The 20,258-nt window shown below is 41.9% G+C and overlaps 2 protein-coding genes across 3 annotated transcripts in view; one reads left to right on the forward strand and one right to left on the reverse strand.

Annotated features, from left to right (window-relative positions):
• HMGCLL1 (3-hydroxy-3-methylglutaryl-CoA lyase like 1) overlaps positions 1-5,176 on the forward strand; it is a 90,301-nt gene extending 85,125 nt beyond the window's left edge. For both annotated transcript variants that reach the window (XM_020781799.3, XM_078386414.1), the window contains exon 9: positions 4,064-5,176. In XM_020781799.3, the coding sequence (XP_020637458.3) occupies positions 4,064-4,165 (102 nt within the window). In that variant the 3' untranslated portion in view covers positions 4,166-5,176. The remainder of the gene's footprint in view (positions 1-4,063) is intronic.
• An 8,607-nt stretch (positions 5,177-13,783) lies between these two features.
• Positions 13,784-20,258, reverse strand: part of GFRAL (GDNF family receptor alpha like) — a 42,447-nt gene continuing 35,972 nt past the window's right edge. Inside the window, exons 7-10 of the mRNA XM_078386667.1 lie at positions 19,986-20,236; positions 17,582-17,677; positions 15,900-15,981; positions 13,784-15,346 (exon numbers count right to left, since the gene is read on the reverse strand). Coding sequence (XP_078242793.1) covers positions 15,223-15,346; positions 15,900-15,981; positions 17,582-17,677; positions 19,986-20,236 — 553 coding nt within the window. The 3' untranslated portion in view covers positions 13,784-15,222. The remainder of the gene's footprint in view (positions 15,347-15,899; positions 15,982-17,581; positions 17,678-19,985; positions 20,237-20,258) is intronic.

Genomic DNA, 20,258 nt, shown 5'->3' on the forward strand with positions numbered 1-20,258 from the left:
GTTTATTTTAGCAGAGATGTAGAATTGATTCCACACATGGGAATGCCTCTGTTTGACTTTTTTTTTAATTCCTACTATCTGATACAGCACTATAACATGGTCCATTTGCCATGTTCGCTCACCCACCTCTTCATTTGCTTTCCTTCCCTGCCTTTCTCATTCACCCACTTGTCCGAACCCCCAGTCACCTCAAAGTTTCCTTTCCCATTTCAAAGCCACTGTGAACATTTTACATAGGGGGCTCAGTAATTTCCCCACCATTAAGAGACTACTTAGTGCTGTTCTTTTGTCGTTGTTGTTGTTGTTTAGTCGTTAAGTCATGTCTGCCTCTTCATGACCCCATGGACCAGAGCACGCCACGTCCTCGTGTCCTTCGTTGCCTCCCGGAGTTGGGTCAAATTCATGTTGGTAGCTCCAACCATCTCGTCCTCTGTCATTCCCTTCTCATCTTGCCTTCACACTTTCTCTTCTCATGAGATGGCCAAAGTATTGGAGCCTCAGCTTCAGGATCTGTCCTTCCAGTGAGCACTCAGGGTTGATTTCCTTCAGAATGGATAGGTTTGTTCTCTTTGCAGTCCAGGGGACTCTCAAGAGTCTCCTCCAGCATCACAATTCAAAAGCATCAATTCTTTGGTGGTCAGCCTTCTTTATGGTCCAGCTCTCACTTCCATACATCGCTACTGGAAAAATCATAGCTTTGACTATGCGGACCTTTGTCGGCAAGGAGATGTCTCTGATTTTTAAGATGCTGTCTAGGTTTGTCATTGCTTTCCTTCCAAGAAGCAGGCATCTTTTAGTTTGATGGCCGTTGTCACCATCTGCAGTGATCGTGGAGCCCAAGAAAGTGAAATCTGTCACTGCCTCCATTTCTTCCACTTCTATTTGCCAGGAGGTGATGGGACCGGTGGCCATGATCTTAGTTTTCTTGATGTTGAGCTTCCAACCATTTTTTGCACTCTCCTCTTTCACCCCCATTAAGAGGTTCTTTAATTCCTCCTCCCTTTCTGCCATCAGAGTGGTATCATCTGCATATCGGAGGTTGTTGATATTTCTTCCGGCAATTTTAATTCTGGTTTGGGATTCCTCCAATCCAGCCTTTCACATGATGTATTCTGCATATAAATTAAATAAGCAAGGAGACAATATACAGCCTTGTTGAACTTCTTTCCCAACTTTTAACCAATCGGTTGTTCCATATCCAGTTCTAAATGTTGCTTTCTGTCCCACATACAGATTTCTCAGGAGGTAGATAAGGCAGTCAGACACTCCCATTTCTTTAAGGACTTGCCATAGTTTGCTTTGGTCCACACAGGTTTTTGCGTAGTCAATGAAGCAGAAGTAGATGTTTTTCTGGAACTCTCTGGCTTTCTGCATAATCGAGTGCATGTTAGCAATTTGGTCTCTAGTTCCTCTGCCTCTTCGAAATCCAGCTTGTACTTCTAGAAATTCTCGGTCCACATACTGCTGAAGCCTACCTTGTAGGATTTTGAGCATAACCTTGCTAGCATGTGAAATGAGTGCAATTGTATGGTAGTTGGAGCATTCTTTGGCACTGCCTTTCTTTGGGATTGGGATGTAGACTGATCTTTTCTGCTGAGTTTTCCAAACTCGCTGGCATATTGAATGTAGCACCTTAACAGCATCATATTTTGAGATTTTAAATAGTTCGACTGGAATGCCATCACCTCCACTGGCCTTGTTGTTAGCTATGCTTTCTAAGGCCAACTGGACTTCACTCTCCAGGATGTCTGGCTCGCTACAGCTTTTCTTTTAGCTGTAGTGACTCAGTGAAAGAGGCTGACCCTTTAAAATCTTCTGATCCAGTTGAGAATACATCCTCTTGGGGTACAGAGCTATGTATCCCATTAGGACGTGATTTTTTGCTCGTTCTACAGAGTTTATCCAGTGATCTGGTATTTATAAAGGAATTCTGGGAGCTACAGTTCATAAACACAAATGTGCACACCTCTGATTCCCACCTGGTTCTGTCCAGTCTCTCAAGTTCTACTGCATGCTTGTGGCCTGTATCCATTCCCTCTTCATTTCACTACCACCCTAGAGGAATTATTCCAATAAAACTGGAATTTTGTTAGCTCTCATTGGCTTTCCAACACAGAACACTTTAGAAAGTTCTCTGCCAGCTTGATTTGGTTAAGCACCAGCATTCTGTTTCCCTTCTTGTTCAGGTGGAGCCCATCTCTTTTGTACAGGCCTGGCTTGTGCAAGAATGTTTCTCAGTACCTAATAATTCTAAATAGCTCCTTATACTACAGTCCCCTCCATGCATTGATCCTTCAGCCGTCTAGCTGGCCCTGTGCCTGGAACAGGTAGTATTTTAGAGAAAGCTGTGTTGGAAATCCAGGCTTTCAACCACCTAAGTTTTTCGACATTTCTCCATGTCTTACATCACACTACCTAGACATCTGCAAATCTTGCACCGGGCAAAAATGCCACCACACAGTCTATATATACTCATCACAAATGTAGCTATGTCTCTTTCTAATGACTGCAGCTCTATACTAGAAATGCTGCCTGTAATCCTTCAGTTAACTGGATATGGAATGGGTAAAACATATGCAATATATTTGCTACCACTGAAGTTCCCTCTGTGTATTTCCTACTTTGAGCCCGTCAGCTTATTTTGATTCTTTGAGGCATTTTCTAGATATTATTCCAGCTGCACTGGAGCTCCTCACCCATGAATGAGAGAACGTGTAAATGACTCAAATACAGTTGATCATTTTGTCTTCTCTGTGAAACCTATACCTCTTTTCCTAGAGCAGTTCCATTTCCCAGAGAGGTGCAATTAACTCTTATTCAGAGGACTGGCCTAGTGCCCCCCCCTCCACCTTTCAAATCTCTATGGCAATGTGTACACAATATTCAGTGCTGCCTTAAAAAACACACAAATAATTTTGAAAAACTCTGCAGTTGCAGCTGTGTTCTAGGTTGATGAGTTTATTTTCCTGTTTGCTAGCATTTAGCAGGTACCACTTACTGAAATTACACATTGCCCAATGTTTACATTCTGTTTGAACTATCTCCTGGCTTCCTTTCAGCTCTGTGTTCATGTTCTTGCTTTGTTGACTGAAGTCACTACAGAAGAATACACAATGGATGATGAAGTGCCTTTTGAGTATTCATTACTGCTTTCAGATGGGCAGTTAATGCACTTTTCAGTGTGCTGTTCAGATTGATTCGTCAAAGTCTCAGTTGACTGAAGGAAAGCTGAATTTGAGCAATACGGATTGCGGTGCAGTAGCAAAGATTAAGCTCATGCTACAGATCAAGCACATATGGGAAGATCAGCCAAGAGACAAAACTATGATTGAAACTAGCTAATTATTATTATTTTCTTATTTACAGGTACTGTGTGTCAAAATCAGTGGGGCTTTGAAAGAATCACTATTTAGTGTTATACTTTAATTTCAAAAACATTTTCTGAGAAGTGCAACCTGCCAGATTTTTAGAGATTTTACCCCATGGCATTCAACTGAATTATCACACCTTTTATTACCAGGTGGGATGGCTACCAAATGGACATAGATACAGTACATGGTCAAAAAGGGGGCTGTAGCTGATTGTTTGTTTTTGTCCTCATCTAGCCCTGAGCGCTGTTCTTTTCACTTGGCCCCTACTTCATAAAAACACCATAAGAGGAGTCCCTATTACTTTAGACCAAAAGCCCATCAGATCTGGCTCTCCCCCCCCCCCAATAATGGCCAGCCATTTAATTTTCAGGAGGTAAACCTAAAACAGATGGAGATAGTATTGGGATATCATTTATTTGTTGATACCTCAGCCCACACCTCCAGATTACTTCATTCAGCCCTTTCACGTAGATGTTAAAAATAGGGAGAGCAAAATAAAATGTTGTAGGACCCCACAATTTAGGAGGTAGGGTAGAAAGACATACTGATTTTAGAATGTGAAACATTGTATGGAAATGTTAAATCATCATCAAACAGGGTGATCTAACACAGTTTCTTTGTGATATTGGTTAATTTGAGAGACTAGATGTACAAATAATTTCTTTCTCTCTCTCTCTCTCCCTCTCCCCCAGGGTGTGAATCTTTATAAGGTTATGGAAACTGGTAATTTCATTTGCACATCATTGAACAAGAAAACAAATTCTAAAGTTGCACAAGCTTCCTTCAGTGGTTGAGTTGCCTAAAAAGGAGAGTCTCGTTTCTAAATATCCTATATCTGTCTATCAGTGTGCTCTACATATTTACAGCTGCATTGGGCAAATATGTTGCAATAACTATTTCAACAGAGAAGGGAAATGGCGGCATAGTTAATATCTGATATGACAGTGGCATCAGTGTATCATAAAATCAAACTGGAAACCTTCAGATATGGTTGTCTAATAAAACCTTCTCTCTTTGCGTGGGTCCAGTGGAGATTGTCTTCCTACAACCTACCAACAGGCTTTGTTAATGGGGCCTCATCCAACTTCTGGTTTCGTTGTTCCTCGGTGGAGCATAGCTGTGTCCATGTGGGGAGAGAAAAGTGTGTGTATTTGCTTTCATGCATGAGACAGAAAATGTATGTTTAAGATCGAGGCAGTACACATACTCATCTATTTGTTCAGCATTGTGCATTTTTAGTAAAATTCCATTTCATTAACCAGTAGAAATACAGAAATTCATAAAGGGGAATAGCTGCAAGTTCCCCAGAGTCCATCCCTTTCACACTAACTAGCTTTTAAAATCTCAGTAACTCACTCTGAGAAAAAGCGAGAAAAAAATAAAGAGAAAAAAATAAAAATTTTCCTTACTTACAGTTGAGAACAGATCAACATCAAAGAAGGGCACCAACTGAAGAAAGAGAGGGGGAAAAACACTCAGCAGAGAGGTGGGGGGTCTCTTTGAAAGACTGGAAGGAACAATTGGTTAGTGATGGATCTAGACAATCACACCAGCCCAGAAAAGCCCTTTCCAGTCACAGAAACTACAGATAGCATGTGTATGTATGCTACATGATGTATGTATGTATGTATTTGTTTATTTATTTATTTATTATACCACCCAGTTAGTGAATTCACATTACTCTGTGCACTGTACAAACAAAAAGTTGCAAACAAAACTCCGACAGTATTTAATTAAGAATATCTTGAAGCAAAATTTTACCACATATCCCAAATATGGATCAACTGGAGTGACCTCCAGCCCATAAAATTTTACACTAACAATAACAACATACTTTTTAATCTTCTAGGGTCCCATGCAATATGCTTAGTCTTCTAGGTTGCCATGGGGCTTTGCATCCATTCCATTCAGTTTTGGGGAACATGAATGTATGTTGTTGACTTAATGTTTAAAATGTACAGGCCAGAATCTTATTAAGTTTGCACAGCATAAATTCAGTTGTGTAAGTGATGTGCACAATCATGCAGTGGTGCACTCTGACATATTGAGGGCAACCAGAACCGCTCATGCAATCTACCTTATGCAGGCAGTAATGGACATTAAGATTAGAAATGGGCATGATATGCGGCACACTTAGACAAGGAGACAAGACAACCAAACTTGTGCTCCTGCCAGGGACTGGTTGGGCAGTCAAAGAGGAAGAGGAGAGGAGCATGCACCAGCTTGTGAGGGGTGTACTGGCTGAGGTTCGTGCCCATCTCCAATTAGGATTTTGGCCACACTTGACCTGACCAAGAAAGATCAACAGAGATATCAAACATTAAATAAATAAATGATATAATCAGTCCACTCTTGAGAGTTACAAAATCTTTCCTAGGACATAACAAATCGTGTCTCTTAAGATGTAAGGATAATGATTTAGAAGAAATGTTTGCTATGCTAACATAACATGAAGAAAATGGCACAACATCATGAGTTTTCTATGTGGAAAATGTATCCAGGAATCAAAGAGGAGACACACCACAAGCATGACTGTTAAGTAGCAGAATGGCCTTTAATATAGACGTGTGTACTGCTTTAAAGCTGAAACGCAAGCCTGCCAGCTGTGTACAGGAGGCCAAGCACTTAATCACTTTGGAAACACTTTAAACATGGAACTCGTTTTTTGGGTTTTTGCCTCAAGTTCCAAAAAACAAGGGATGAGTGGTTTGCATTTAGCTTTGTGGATCACACAGTGAGAAGGCCCTACTTTAAAAGGGCCTTTGACTCCAGTTTTAAACCACTGGGATACAACTGGCTGCCAGATTCTAAATATAGTACGTACATTGTTATTTCTTAATCAAGCCAGCTTTTAGAGTTCTGTAAATATTTGCAGAAAGCGATGAGATTTATCGTTGTGTGTGGCCTGGCAGTTAATGTGTTTTATTTTTCCAGATTACCTCTTTGCATTTGCCAAGCCAATTATGCTAGGAACAGGAGCCAAACCCAGATTTGCTGTGAGTAGGACATGGGTAACGTTTAACTATGGTTGGGCATCTGTTAAGAATATGAATGACTTTATCATGTTCCAAGAGGTTGTAGGAAATGGCAGCCTGCCATACGCTGCAAATTTATGGTGTCCTCCTGTAGTTGTTACATACATTGTTAAATTCATTGTAATCTGGTTTTACTCTATGCATTAGAAAGAATAGCAATGGTGGTAGAGAAAATGCACTGTTGCTACCTAAGTTCCATTTTTTTTCCTCATAGTGGAGTGCAAAATAGCTGGGCAGACATGTTGAAAGCATGGACGTTGTGCAGAAGCACAGTGTTAGATTTATTTATTTATTTATTTATTTATTTATTTATTTATTTATTTATTTATTTATTTGATTTATATCCTGCCCATCTGGTATATTTATACCCTCCCATATAGAATTCTGATCAAACCAAATACATTATTCATCAAGATAGCAACACTATATATATACTCCAACTTAGATTGTGCCTGCTGGTTAGTTTAATTTACCGGTATATATAAATTAAACTAACCAGCAGGCACAATCTAAGTTGGAGTCATACTGTGTAGCAGGGGAGTTTTAACATTTTGCCCCTACCCACCCCAGTTTTGGTACATTACGCAGGAGAAGAATTCATGGGGTGAAAATAGAAAGGAAGAGGATGGTAACGAAACATTAGGTCAAGCTTCTTAACTTGTTTGACAGCACTGCTAGAACCCATTGAACAGACCTGACCTCCACTGATGTTAGAAGATCACCAGGGTGAGGCCCAGCTGGTAATTGGATGGGAGATCACCAGGGAAGACAGTGTGCATCTCTGAGAAGGTTAAGAAGACAGTACACCTAGGATGCTGCAGAGCTGCTGTCAGTAAGAGTTGACAGTATTAGGCTAGATAGACCAATGGTTTGACTCAGTATAAGGCAGTATACTGAGTCTACAGCATAACATCCTATGACAAAGGGGTGGGGGGATGAACTGCTGTAAGAAACAGTGGATTCTTCTTGACCGGAGGTACTTCAAGAGAGATGGCATGGCCATGTCTTAGAAGTGTTGTAATTGAACCCTACATTGCAGAGCCTGTAATGAGCAAGGAATTAGATGGGACTAGACAGCTTGCTATAGTCACTACCAGATGTGAATTCTTAAGTTCTGATTTTCCACTTTGGTGTAGTTGTTTTAGAAAACCCTACACATATAGTAAGTTCTTTGGGGCAAGTTCAGCCTCTCTCTAAATTTCCCTTCTCCTTGCATGTCAATTCATGGGTCAACTAGATGATCATTCCTCAGTGAATGTGGAGTGTATTGGCAATACAAATGTTTCTGTCACCCTGGTCAGTTCCCTGTTATGTATTCAATGTTGTAGTAGTTGTGAGATCAGCTGCACAGCTATCTATGTGAGGGGAAACTTGCTGGAGCAGCTGCGATACTTACGCAGTTGGCCTTGCACTCTGTGTTGCCTGAGCAGGATACTGGCCAATACACTTAAAATATTTTTATCCCACCTTTCTCCTTAAAAAGAACCCAAGGTGTTTTTTTTAAAGAAGAGGTGCTCCCTGCAGGGTGAAATATGTCTGTTTGTCATGGCGTACGATTTTCCTCAGCCACATATCTTGCATTTAGCATGTTTTGTTCTGTGTTTGGTTATGTGAAGGCAAGCTCGGTTTAATTTGAAGATCTTGCAGCTGAGGCAATCCCTCTGTGAGAAGAAGAACTGGTTAATTAGAAGAAATACACATTTGCCATATAATAACTAGACTGCCCCTGGGATGGCATTTCTCCCCTAGCAAAAGTGTCCTATGCCTATAGGTGTACGCACATCCATCTCTGTGCCTCCATGCCTTTCTCAATGTGCAGGAGTATTAGAGGCAGTGCCTTTAGGCCTTTGTGTTACTAGCTGTAGCATCATCCTTGATGTCCAGCGGTTGCTTACTCTGCTCTTGGTAGCACAGGAAGGTCACCCAACTCATGTTACCCCAGAGACAGTAGTGCTGTGTGTACTGTAACAGACATAGTAATGGTAATAGTTCTACTGCTGCATATATATATATATATAAATACAAAGGTATTAATGCAGATAGAAGCAAGTTACTCATTCATTTTGTATACGTATGTATTTTGATTATTTTTAAAACCATAAAGCACTTTCTTCTCATGTCTACTCATGCTCTCATATTTTTGAATATTCATCTGAAGCACTGTTTGATTGAATGCATCTGTTATTTGCTCTCACCAGTTTATAGTGTTTATCTTAAGAATTAGAGAGAACACTGGAGAACAACCTGACATGCTACAAAATGACACATTTGTTAGCTACGGGTGACCAATCTACACATAAATCATTTGTAACGATCGGCTGCCTTTTCACCTTATGTTCACAATATTGGGTTATAATAAACTATAGGATACACTTGCTTCTGTTTCTTTTCTTTCTTTTTTTAAAAATTGTGGCTCCACCTGGCTTTTATAGGTAATTTATCCCTTTTAAAGTAATGGCAGGAGTAGATTTCGTTTTTCTATGTCTCTTTTTGGAAAAAAAGTTCTCAGCACCCCTGGCTTCACACCCCCATCAGTCTGCCCAGGCCCACTGCTCTGTTGGCATCAAAAATGAGCTTTAAAAAGTGGCATTAACTACAACTCTTGGAGTCCTGCAACCAGCATGTCCAATGGGTACCTTGCCTGGAGAATTCTAGGCTCCAACGTCCAAAAGGACGTTTTTTCCAAATGTTGCCTGAAATTTGGCTCAGAGCAACCAATTTAGCTTTCCACAATGTCTACTCCAAGCATTGGGCAGGAAGCACTGATTCAGAAGGTTGCTGAGGGTGACATGACTGCTGAGGAAGGCAGGGGTACAAGAGAGGGTGGTTTCTCTTAGAGTCTCTTCAAATATGGAGGAGGTGGCTCTCAAAACTATTTGTGTCTTCTAAGTGCTTGCCTTTGTTCTTCCAAGAAATGGTACTTTGGGGAGAGTTACTTCCAATGAATATATTGGGAATTTAAGTAAAGGTGCATCTGGTCTGTTACAGTAAAGTAGTAAGTAGAGTCTCTAGATACAAGGGTTTAATTTAGAAGTCCAATCCAGCACCTCCAGTTCACCATATTCCTTGCTGGATTGCACACTCAAATGGATGTTACACATATGGTTCATAGACTTAGATTGCTATTCATGTACTATCCTGTGAAAGTGACCAGAACTGTAACGAGGGGCTTGTCTACATGGGGTCATTTGGAGTAGCCTCTTACTAGCTAAAAAGAGTCACTTGAGGCCTGATATGCTATTTGGTGTGATCCTTGCCTCCAGATGGCATAGTCACCTCAAGCAACCCTATTTGATCTGCTTGCCTGTTCAAAATAGCAAAAAGGAAAACTCCCTCTCGTCTAATCTTGCTTCTGGGAGGAAGATTTCTTTTCTTTTTTTGTAAGTGATGCAGTGCGTCAGCTCTGCCCAATTTGGTTAAAAAAAGTGAAGGCGCAGGGAAAGTATGTTTTTAATTTGCCTATTTAGTACACATTTTAGTACACATTTATTATGTTGCTGTGAAAAAAAATTCCCTTCTTTCTACTTCATGTCTCCTCTTCTAGAAGGAAGTTTTCAAAAAATTTTCAAAGTTATGCAGTGCATCAGCCCTGTCATTGTACAATTTAAAAATATTACTTTCTCTGACCCTCCACAGAACAGAGTAAGTGTGCAATTTGCCAATATTGCGAAGTGGCTAATCTTTCTTCTTGAGCCACTTGGTAATATTGGCAAATAGACAGCAGAAGGGAAATGTCACTCTGGAAATGACAAATGAAAATTGTACATATTCTCCTCCTTCACATTACTGGAGCCAACATCAGGATTCAGGGCAGAATAGGAGCCTCCTCAAATTCTGGAAAGACTTTTCCACTGATGTCATTGGGGGAGGGCACCTGCACACACACCAGTGTTTGCCCACTCAGAGCGTTTTGTACTCATTTAAATGATTGGGAAAGCCTAGTCATATTTGGGCACTCATGTGTTGGAAGCAAAGAGGGCACTGCTTCCAGTCAAGAGATGCTGCTATAGAATAAGTGGCAAATTGCCTCAGAGCAGGGCTTCATTCCTGCCAAACAGTGTGTCACAGTCCACGATATCCCAGGCAGCCCCTCACCAGGGACAAAGGCATCAGGGCCCAATCCACCACACAGAGTATCAAGTCAAAAAGCACTCAACCTCACAGTTGGTCATGACCAAGTGGAGGCAGGAGCACAAGGCTGAGAACACAGAGCCAGAACAAGATGCTGAGAGGCAGGAGGTAAGCAGAGACGAGAACAGGGGCCAAGGCAGGAACAGAAACACTGGAGGCAAGATGCAGGGATGTAGTCAGTAAACAATGGCAAGAGCAGGAACAGATGCAGGAATATTGGAGCTCAGGAGCAGCAAGGTGGCCAGCACAGCACAACTGAGGACCTTTGTTGCTGAGACAGGCTGTGGGAGGGAGGCCTTCCCTCCAGGTTTCCAGGTGAGTCTCATGAGTGGCCCAGCAGCTGCTACACAGGCCAGGGCCTGAGCCTGCAAACTCCAGGCCACTCCTGGCTCAGGCTGGCCCTGATCCTGCAGCTGCCAGGGTGGTGTGGGCCAGTCCTGACACAGTGGAGATAATTGAAATAAAGCTCCACACGCAATGTGAAAATCCGAAGAGCTGAACTCTATGTGCAGTGGTTGTACTTCTTTTTTCTTAGGAAAATGTAATTAATTGGTCTGATTATTTAGCCTGTATGTTCTTTAGTGTCCTATTTATCCATTTCCTGATGTGTTCACGTTAACTTACAGCAATAGTGAATCTTCATCCAGGTTGTTTTCTGTATATATTTAGAAGGGAGGAAAACCAGAACTGCCTAGAATAAATAGAAATGATATTTATTCTGAATAAGTTTGGAAAATATATTTTCAATTTAAATTTATTCTTGATATTGTGTTTCACTTGTTGATAATAGCAGTGAAATTAAACTTGGAGGTGAGGTGGGGAGTCCTCTCTCGAAATAGAAACATGGAAAAGAAGTGTGCTCACTCTTATACCTCTCTGGCCAGACTGAGGTCTTACGGATGAGTAAATACAAAATAGTGTTTGTGTCACTGCTGATTTAAATGGGAAGGAAATGTTGATGTAAAAATGATGCTGTATCCCAATCCGCCTATGGGAAAAGTGTGTGTACGTTATTTGTGATATTTGTGTGTTTCCCAAAAGGAAAAACAGAGCCTCATGACTGGTTTTCCTGAGGCACAACATTCCTTCTTCTACAGTACAAAAGCAGGCAACCTGGCCAGTGTTTGAGACCTATCATTCATTACAAAAACTAAACAACTCTAGGCTCCTCTGAATGTTTATGGCCAGCCTAGAAGTTTGTGACTTGGGATGAGGTCTAAGCGAGCAAGTCCTTTCACAACATGGGAAGTATAGTCCCTCTGGTCTCCCCAATACTTAGCTATTGTTAGATAATTAGGTAGGTGCCAGCTACTAATCAGTTGTACCAGGAGATCAACAGGAGACCCTACTCAACCCTTCACCCACTCCTAGGGTAAATATATATAAATCCCTTTTAGTCTTGGCTCCCACACCACAACCAGTGGAAGAAGATTGTACCTGACAATTTGCCTCACCTCGGCTTCTTTGATCTTCTGCTGCCCTCCCTCCTTTTCTCCTCCTGAGATGTCTGCCTCGTTTGATTTAGCTAATGGAGCTACGGGGTGTTGTCTTGGTCTCATCTAGCTCTCAGGAACTGGGCCACCACTCCCATCAAATCAGATTCATACATCACTGTGCCAGTACTTCTGTTTATTTTTCATACTGTGTGAAAGCAATGTGAAGCCAAAAAGGACAGCTACCTACAAAGATGTGAGCCCTGTAGGTCAATTACAAGCATTTGGATGGGGCAGACATTCCTCTCCACCACCAGCGTTTGCACCAGGTCAAGTTCCCCTTGCACTAGACCTGACACTGTGTCTGTTGGGGGGGGTGTCACTGGGTCAAAATGATGATTGACTGGGCCGTGCACAGGGAGGGAAGGAGGAGGAAACAAGAGGACAGGCTCACTGACAGAAGACATACTTTGCATGCAGGAGCATCTTTTCGCAAACAGATTCCATGCATGTGTATCAACAAATATCATTTTCAGAAGGCTCCTGAAAAATCTGCTGGTTGAAAAGCTGGGGTGTTGGAGCTAGAAGGACAGATCACTTTCCAGGCCAGAAGTGTATAGTTTTTCTATATGTTTAAAAAAAAGGGAGTGGAAAATTTTAGGACATCAGTTAAACTGTCTTTCATCAAAGTTTGCTGGTTTTTTTGTTAATCTTCTCATTAATGGTCTGCTCAAAAGCTTCCATAGGATCCCAAGTTTCCTATAGAATAAGGTTTGGAACCTCTGGTTTAGGTTTGGGGGCACAAAAACTGTGAAGGATTGTGGTGTAGGACTATTGTCCTTGTAGTTGGTTCTATTTTTTTAAAGTAACTTCTAATGAAGGCCGGGTAGGTGGGGCTCGTCAGCCATGGAAGGCAGCCCATCTAGGAGAAGGAAAACTCCGATTTCAAACCTCCACTGCCTTGTGGCTATATCCATTCATGGAAAAGGCTTCAGGAGTTAACCTAGAGGCAAAATCCGGAGCTGGAGTCCCGAAGGCAGTTCTTGTCGTTCTGCCAACTCTTGCGACGTTGCTGGAACCAGTTGTATGGGCTCTTGCCTTTCCATTGGACCATTTCAGCAACGTGGAGAGGGGGGATCTGCTGCTTGGGTAACAGCCTATCCTCCATATTACTTTACCCAGGCTTCATGCTCTGGAGGGGGCACTCCTCAATTCAGAGCATGTTACCATAGTCTTTCGAGACTGAAGGATGCCTATGAAAAAAAAGGGGGGGGACACTGCTAAGAATCAAAGCCCAATATCCCCCAGCATTACAGAAGTGACTATGGCCCCATTTCTTCTCTTGCCTCTGGTACGAAGGGAGGAGGTAGTCCAGATGGCAAGGAAAGGAGGCTACGCTGGACAGCATCCAGCCGTGGAATATGGGTCCACAAGAAGATTATTTTCTATGACTTCCTGGGCAAATCAAGTCCGTTTGTGCTGCTGCCACTGAAGTACTGTCGGCCTTAAATATGTGGCACTTGTACTGCAATAAGAATTCAATATGCCATGAATACTTTTTAAAAAAAGGAACTGCACACTACAGGGAAAAGGGCCAGCTCTATCGTTGGACAAAATGAGATTGAGATCACTGTCCCAGTCAGAAGGTTTTGGATAAAAGCTAAAGACCCATCTCTTTAGGCAGGCTTTTAACAATTACAACTGAATCCCTGAACCTCATTTCAGCAAATAATTTTAATCTTTTCCATGTTTTAATCTTTTTAATTCTTAAATTATATGTTGTTTAATTTATCTTTTAATATTTAAATTATTGTTTTTTTTTTAAATTGTGTGAATTTTAATGTTGTGAGCTGCTTTGGGTCCTTTGTTGGGATAAATGCGGCATCATCATCATAGAGAATCAAATTGTTAGGTGCTTAATTCATTATTCTTGTATTTTTCCTTCCAGAAAAGAGAAGGGGCACCACCTTTTATGCCAAAACTATATAAGTAACAATTGCCTTGGCTTGGGCAGACATGCCAATTGCTGCTTTGCTTCAGGTGGCAAAATAACTTAGCCAGTCGTATCCAGGAAGATTTCTAAGCAAGGTTGTAAGGTCTCCGGATGGTAGTTCAAGTCTCAGGGAATCAACAATTTTTTTCTGGTTCTTCAGGTGGGGAGACAAATCTCAGGGTGAGCACACCAGACAACTTTCATTTTTGTGTGTGTGAGTTGCTCTTAAAGCCTGGGCACCCAGTTGCAACCCCTTGCACTTGACGTGAGCCTCAGCATGAGGGCATTTGTATGTGCATTGCTTTAAATCACAGGATAGAACCATGTTCATTCATCAACTTGCTCTGTCCCAGGTTTTCTCATCTCATTACTGGATTTTTGGCACATCTCTTGGGCCTGTTGTACCACTTGGAGCAAAGCAGGTAGTGGACCACCAGCACTGCAACAGATGAAACTTCTTTGTTGCAGAAATCTTTGAAAGGAAAGCACAAAGCTCCCCCCTCCCCCACAGAATCTGGAAGTTGAATCATGGCAACTGGACTTCTGTCTTATTAGGTTGAAATAATTCGCTACTCATCCAAGTAGGTTGTTCAAGTCTGAGGAGAGTTGGTAGGAGATACCTGGATATATCCTCCACGTTAGTGTCACTTCCCCCTGGTCTGAATAAGATCATTAGACGGACAAAGGACTTGGGGGGTCCATTGTACCCCAGGTTGTTTCATCCATTTTGGTTTTTACTGAAGGCAAAAGTAAGTCTGAAGGAGAAAACATTGTGAGATGTGTTTATATTTGACAGGACAGGAGGAGTTAAACATTTATCATCATACCTACCACTTCTCTCCTGGAAATAACTCCCCTGCCTGAACATACATGTTGTCTTGGGAAATACTGGGTTATTGATTGATTGATATGATTTGATTTGATTTATAGACCGCCCATCTAGAATGTGTCTACTCTGGGCGGTTTACATATAACATAAAAAATAAACTAAGGCAAAATCCAGGTTAGGGGCATGAATTTCCCAAGACAACATGCAGCCCTTCCCTCAGGGCACTCTTGGACATTGTCCTCAACGTCTGTGTCTCGGTCTTAAATCAGACACTTCAGTACCGCATTAAGAAATATAGACCATGATAGAACAGCTCCAAACGAAGTCCCTTGAGTAGTAAGTTGCCGAGTGTTTGCAGAAGGTGCAGAGCAGTGCTGGGCACCTTTTATTTCCTCAAGAAATCTTTCACCGCATATGTGTAACAGGCTGCCTACAAAGAGGAACCTGAAGGAGCATTATCCATGTCGATGATCCACGCTGGTTTAGGTATCATAAGTTTCTCAGATAAATGAGCTGGTGAAATAGTCTTGGCCTGATAAGCAGTTGTGCAAGCTCTGAAAACAAACACATAAGTGTTGCATTAACATCATCCCCAATATCCATGAAACATGAGCTATTTAAGCTTCTTGGCTGAAATCAATAGCCATTATCGTATACTGTGTAAACTTTGGGTATGACTCAGTCACTGTGAGGTACTCTGAGGTCCCATTGATTCCTAGAAGAAAACTAAGCACATGTTCTCTTATTGAAATAGATGGGATCAGAAAGTACTTAACATGTTCTCTCTTTCTGGGAAGCTAGAGTTCTAAGTGTCCCTGCTAAGCTGTAAATCTGTTTACTTCATTACTACTACAGCTGCTACTACTACTACTGTTATGACTACCAATGACAGTAGTATAACAATCCAATCTTCAGCCAGCTTCATATGCATTTCTTACACATATCATTCCTCTTTACTGAAAAATGGGAAGCTCTCCATTTTCCTGGGAGCCACAGCTAAAATCGTTGCTGGTTTCAGAAAGCACACATACTGGAAAGGAAAGCCACACTTATTTCCTAAGGGCTTCCAAAGTTCACTACTAATGCACACTGTCACAATTACTGTACCTGCTTTTTACTAAAGCGAGCAAGATGATTCCCAGGATCGGGATTAGGCAAGAGATGTAGATAGCGATGATGATTGTGTCATCTAAAATTAAATGGTGAAAGCAATTACAATCTTAGTTAAAGAGTGTTTGATCCACTGTCAGTATTTAAAGTAAAAATTAAACACCATGGATCACCCCAAAATTCACATTTTTATTGTCTGTAAAATTCACAGAGTGGTAGGGACATGTGTACGTCACTTTGTGTGAAATGTATGTGACATTAAACAAATGTATGGTTGCTAGATCATGTCCTGCTTTGCATTGTAAAAGGGCCAAGTCTATACAAAGTTTTAAAAGACCCAGGCCCCGCATTTAGCACTTACTACCAAGCACACCAAGGTTCTTATATTAGTGCAATATTTTGGAGACCTTTTACAGAGGAATAAATGGTTCCTTAATTGGGGGAGAGCAGATATTTCATGATTCTTACTCTATTAGGGTGGAATATAGCCAGCAAATAAACATAAGCATCTCTGACAATGCTATAGCACTTAATTACTCAAGCAGTTAATTCTTCACAGGTCTGAATATTATTAGCATCTATAAATTGGGCATATAAGCAGAAAATCCACTGACTAGACAAGTGGCAATTAAGAATGTCTTGTCAACTCAAGAAACTATTTTCATTTCCTGTAGTCTTATAAACAGTGAAGCTTTAGAAGTAAATAATTGCCTCAAATGTCAAACACGTGTCTCAACAGCATTTCCTCTGGAGACAGCCTATGCCACGTATATTGTCAGTTCACCAGAAACAATGCAAATTTTGAACTATGAAGTTGTATTTGTATAGTAAGCAAGGTATTGCCATAGTGTTAATTATGTAAAGTTTGGATCATTGAATCTAAAATCCAAAACTTCAGATAGGAAGTATAATCTTCTGATTTGACCAGATTAGAACTCAATTCCTGTTGAAATAAGTGAGACTTCAATTCAGCCATGACTCTGTTGTCTCATTCACTTATATTGTATCTAACCCATAGCGCATCAGTCTTCTGTATGCACTGGCTGATGTGTAGGTGTAACCAATTTGTATATTATTTTATCTGAGCAGACCCCGCCCCCCCCCCCCCATCATATGCCGAAAGTACCAACAAGGCAAGCCAGAGTTCTGGCTGCATCCACCTTCTGACAAAACTATAGTGACTAAGTTAGAATAGTGACAAGTAACTTTATCTATGAGATATAATGCAATGCAGTTTGATCATAATGGGCCTTTGGAGGTCCCGTTCACTGATTCTGTAAGAAAATGTAGAAGATTCTTTGCTACTCAAAAAGGGTCATGTGTCTTCTGCCATCAGCACCTCTAATCATTGTCTTAACACTTCATCTGCCTGCAGTTTTATTAACAAGTGGGAGCTAAAACACTTTGATACTAGAATGAGCACCTTTCAGTGCAGTTGTATCAGTGGCCACAATCATTTCCATATCCGAGACAGAGACTCGGCATGGCCAGTGACTAAGTCTGCAAGCAGCTCCCTGCAGGGCTCAGAAAACTGTGTGGAAACATCAGCTTCTAAGAGCAGGCCTTGTCAATAATTTGAAAATGATTTGGTTTCATTACTTGGCACCATGCTTTAGGCAGTTTTGTTAGGGAGCCCATTGCAGCTCTTCATAATATGATATTTTTACAGTCAAGCTTACCATAAGACAAAGACTGGTCGCCAGTTGCAGGGAGTATTTCTCCATGTAGATCCATAGAGGATAAGTTAAGATCTATCTTTCCACCTGATATTTGATCTTCAGATAGGAGAAGAAATTAAACAACAGTAGTATGAAAGACAAGTGGACCCTACAGCAAAATTCATTTAGTAAATATTTAGTGACAATTCATTCTTTGTCACATTCTTTCATTGTTAATTTGCTTCTCAGCTGAAAGTTTGTGCCTTATAAGGAAAGTATAGTGAAAGTCAGTGGCCAAAATCCTGTTGCTTAGTGTAATATATCATGCTAGAGTAAACCCACTGAATCAATGGGGACTTGGTGAGCCAACTCTTCATTAAGTTCCTTTGATTCAAATGTGCTTACTCTGTTATTACCTACCTAGTCACATCATAACAGTTTGTAAACTTTATATCAAACCAGTTAAAATCATCACCAGATACAAGACTTTTGATTCAATTTAACAAAAAATGCCTTACTCTGTTATAACAAGGTCACCAAAGAGCAACTTAAGTTCTTGCCCTATAGCAATTGGGTTAATTAAATTTCCAAGCAGGAAATGCTTTGTGCAGGGTTGAAACAAATAATGAATACTAGAGATGGAAGCATTTGTCTACGAATATTCCCACACAGCTGGACGTAACAAGTGTCCGGCCCCTGGGGTTGGACCGTCCAATCACGTCTCCAATGGTGGCGGCAGCCCTACTCATCTGTCCAATCGCTCCCAGAGCCCCACTCTCTTTCCTGCTTGGCTGGCCACTCAGCAGCTGTGCAGGGAGGCTCGTCCTCCCTCTCCCTCCCTGGAGTGGCTAGCTGAGTGGGAAGAGAGCAGCACTCCAGGGGTGATTGGAAGGATGTGCGGGGCAGCTGCTGCTGCCGCCAGATGTGCGAGTAGACAGTCCAACCCCAGGGCAAGACCCTTGTTAAGTGCAGCTGCGTGGGGTTATTCATGTAAGAATACAAATACCTGCATCTCTGATGAACCTAAAACGTCTGGAGAGCCAAAGGTTCCTTTCTTCCGCTTTAAGACATATGGAAGAAATCACCAACTAAATTTAGAGAAGGATCATATTTGGGTGGACACCAAGACTTCTCCTGCCTGTCACCTCCTTTTACTTTATTTGTGAGATTCAGGCCACAAAACATCAATGGGCTAAAACACACTGCTTTTGCATGGCAGCCATTTTGCTCTAAAATGGATATGAAAGTATAGTAGGAGACCCCCATATCCACAGGAGATCAGTTCCAAGGCACACACACCCCACCCACGGATGCTGGAAAATGCAGATCAAAGTGAATGCTATTTGAATAGCAAACACTATGCATAGCATTTTCTCTTGCTCCCTGTAGTGGCCAGTTCTGATTATAACAGTGTAGAAATATATTTCTATTAGAGATGGGGGTATTCATATTCATATACTGTACGAATATCCCTGCGCAGCCGGATATTATTAACGAGGGGCCAGCCCCTGCGGCTGACCCATACACTCCTGTGCCCAGTGGCGGCAGCCTTGCTCATCCTTCCAATCACTCCTAGCTGAGCAGGAAGAGATCAGAGGTCCGAAAGCCATTGGAAGGATGATCAAGGCTGCTGCTGCTGCCAGACGCGTGAGTGGATGAGTTGGCTGGAGGAGCTAGCGCGTCATTAAGTCCAGCTGCGTGGGGATATTCGTACAGTGGTGTCTCGCATAGCGAGGTTAATCCGTTCCGGATTAACCTTCGCTATAGCGAAACATCGCTGAACGGGACAGGGAAAGCCACTGGAACGCATTAAACATCGTTTAATGCGTTCCAAAAGGCTCCTTTACTCACCGTTCAGTGAGGTTTCCTATGGCCGGCAGCCATTTTCGCGCCCTTGTTAAGCGAGGGGAGGGCGCGAAAACGCTGCGCGCGGCCATTTTGAGGGTTCCGGCGGCCATTTTGTCCGCCAAACAGCTGATCGTCGGAGCTTCATTTTGCGAAGATCGGTAAGCGAAACGCTTACCGATCTTCGCAAAGCGAAATTCTCCCTATCTGAAGCTCGTTGAGCGATCGCGTTAGCAATCCGAAAAAACGGATCGCTATGCGATTTCATCGTTATACAGTGCGCTCGTTAAGCGAGGCACCACTGTATTTGTATATGAATATGAATGCCCCCATCTCTAATTTCTATACTGAAAATATACATAGATTGGTCTCTGGCTCTCTCTAGTGGCCAATTCTGGTAACTTTGTCTTTAGAAATATGTATTTCTAGGATTTATCTTTTAATATTTTTAGTATTTTCAGATTGTAGGTAAGCGAACCAGCATATACTGATTCCGTGGATAAGAAAGGCCCTCCTGTAGGCTCATTTCTGTGTGCTGCTCCAAGGGGAGGATGCATCTAGCCGTGATCTTTCAACTTACTGAGGCAGGATTTGCTGTGGAGTGTCTGCTGGAACCATCTGCATACCGAGAGTTCCTCCGCGGGCGAGGTGTCACAGGTGCATTCAACTCGAAGGACAGACCCCCAGAGGCTCACATAAGCCGCTCTGCACTCAGTGCTGTTGGAGCAGATCAGATCCTCCGAACCCAAAAACTGCAGGCAGTCTTTATCTTCGAGGCATGCTTGGCTGACAGGCTCTAAACACTTTGACGTAAAGGCCTGATACTTGGCCCTGCAGAACATCAGAGAAATAT

The sequence above is a fragment of the Pogona vitticeps genome, chromosome 1 (genome assembly GCF_051106095.1).
Source record: "Pogona vitticeps strain Pit_001003342236 chromosome 1, PviZW2.1, whole genome shotgun sequence".
Classification (NCBI taxonomy): Eukaryota; Metazoa; Chordata; class Lepidosauria; order Squamata; family Agamidae; genus Pogona; species Pogona vitticeps.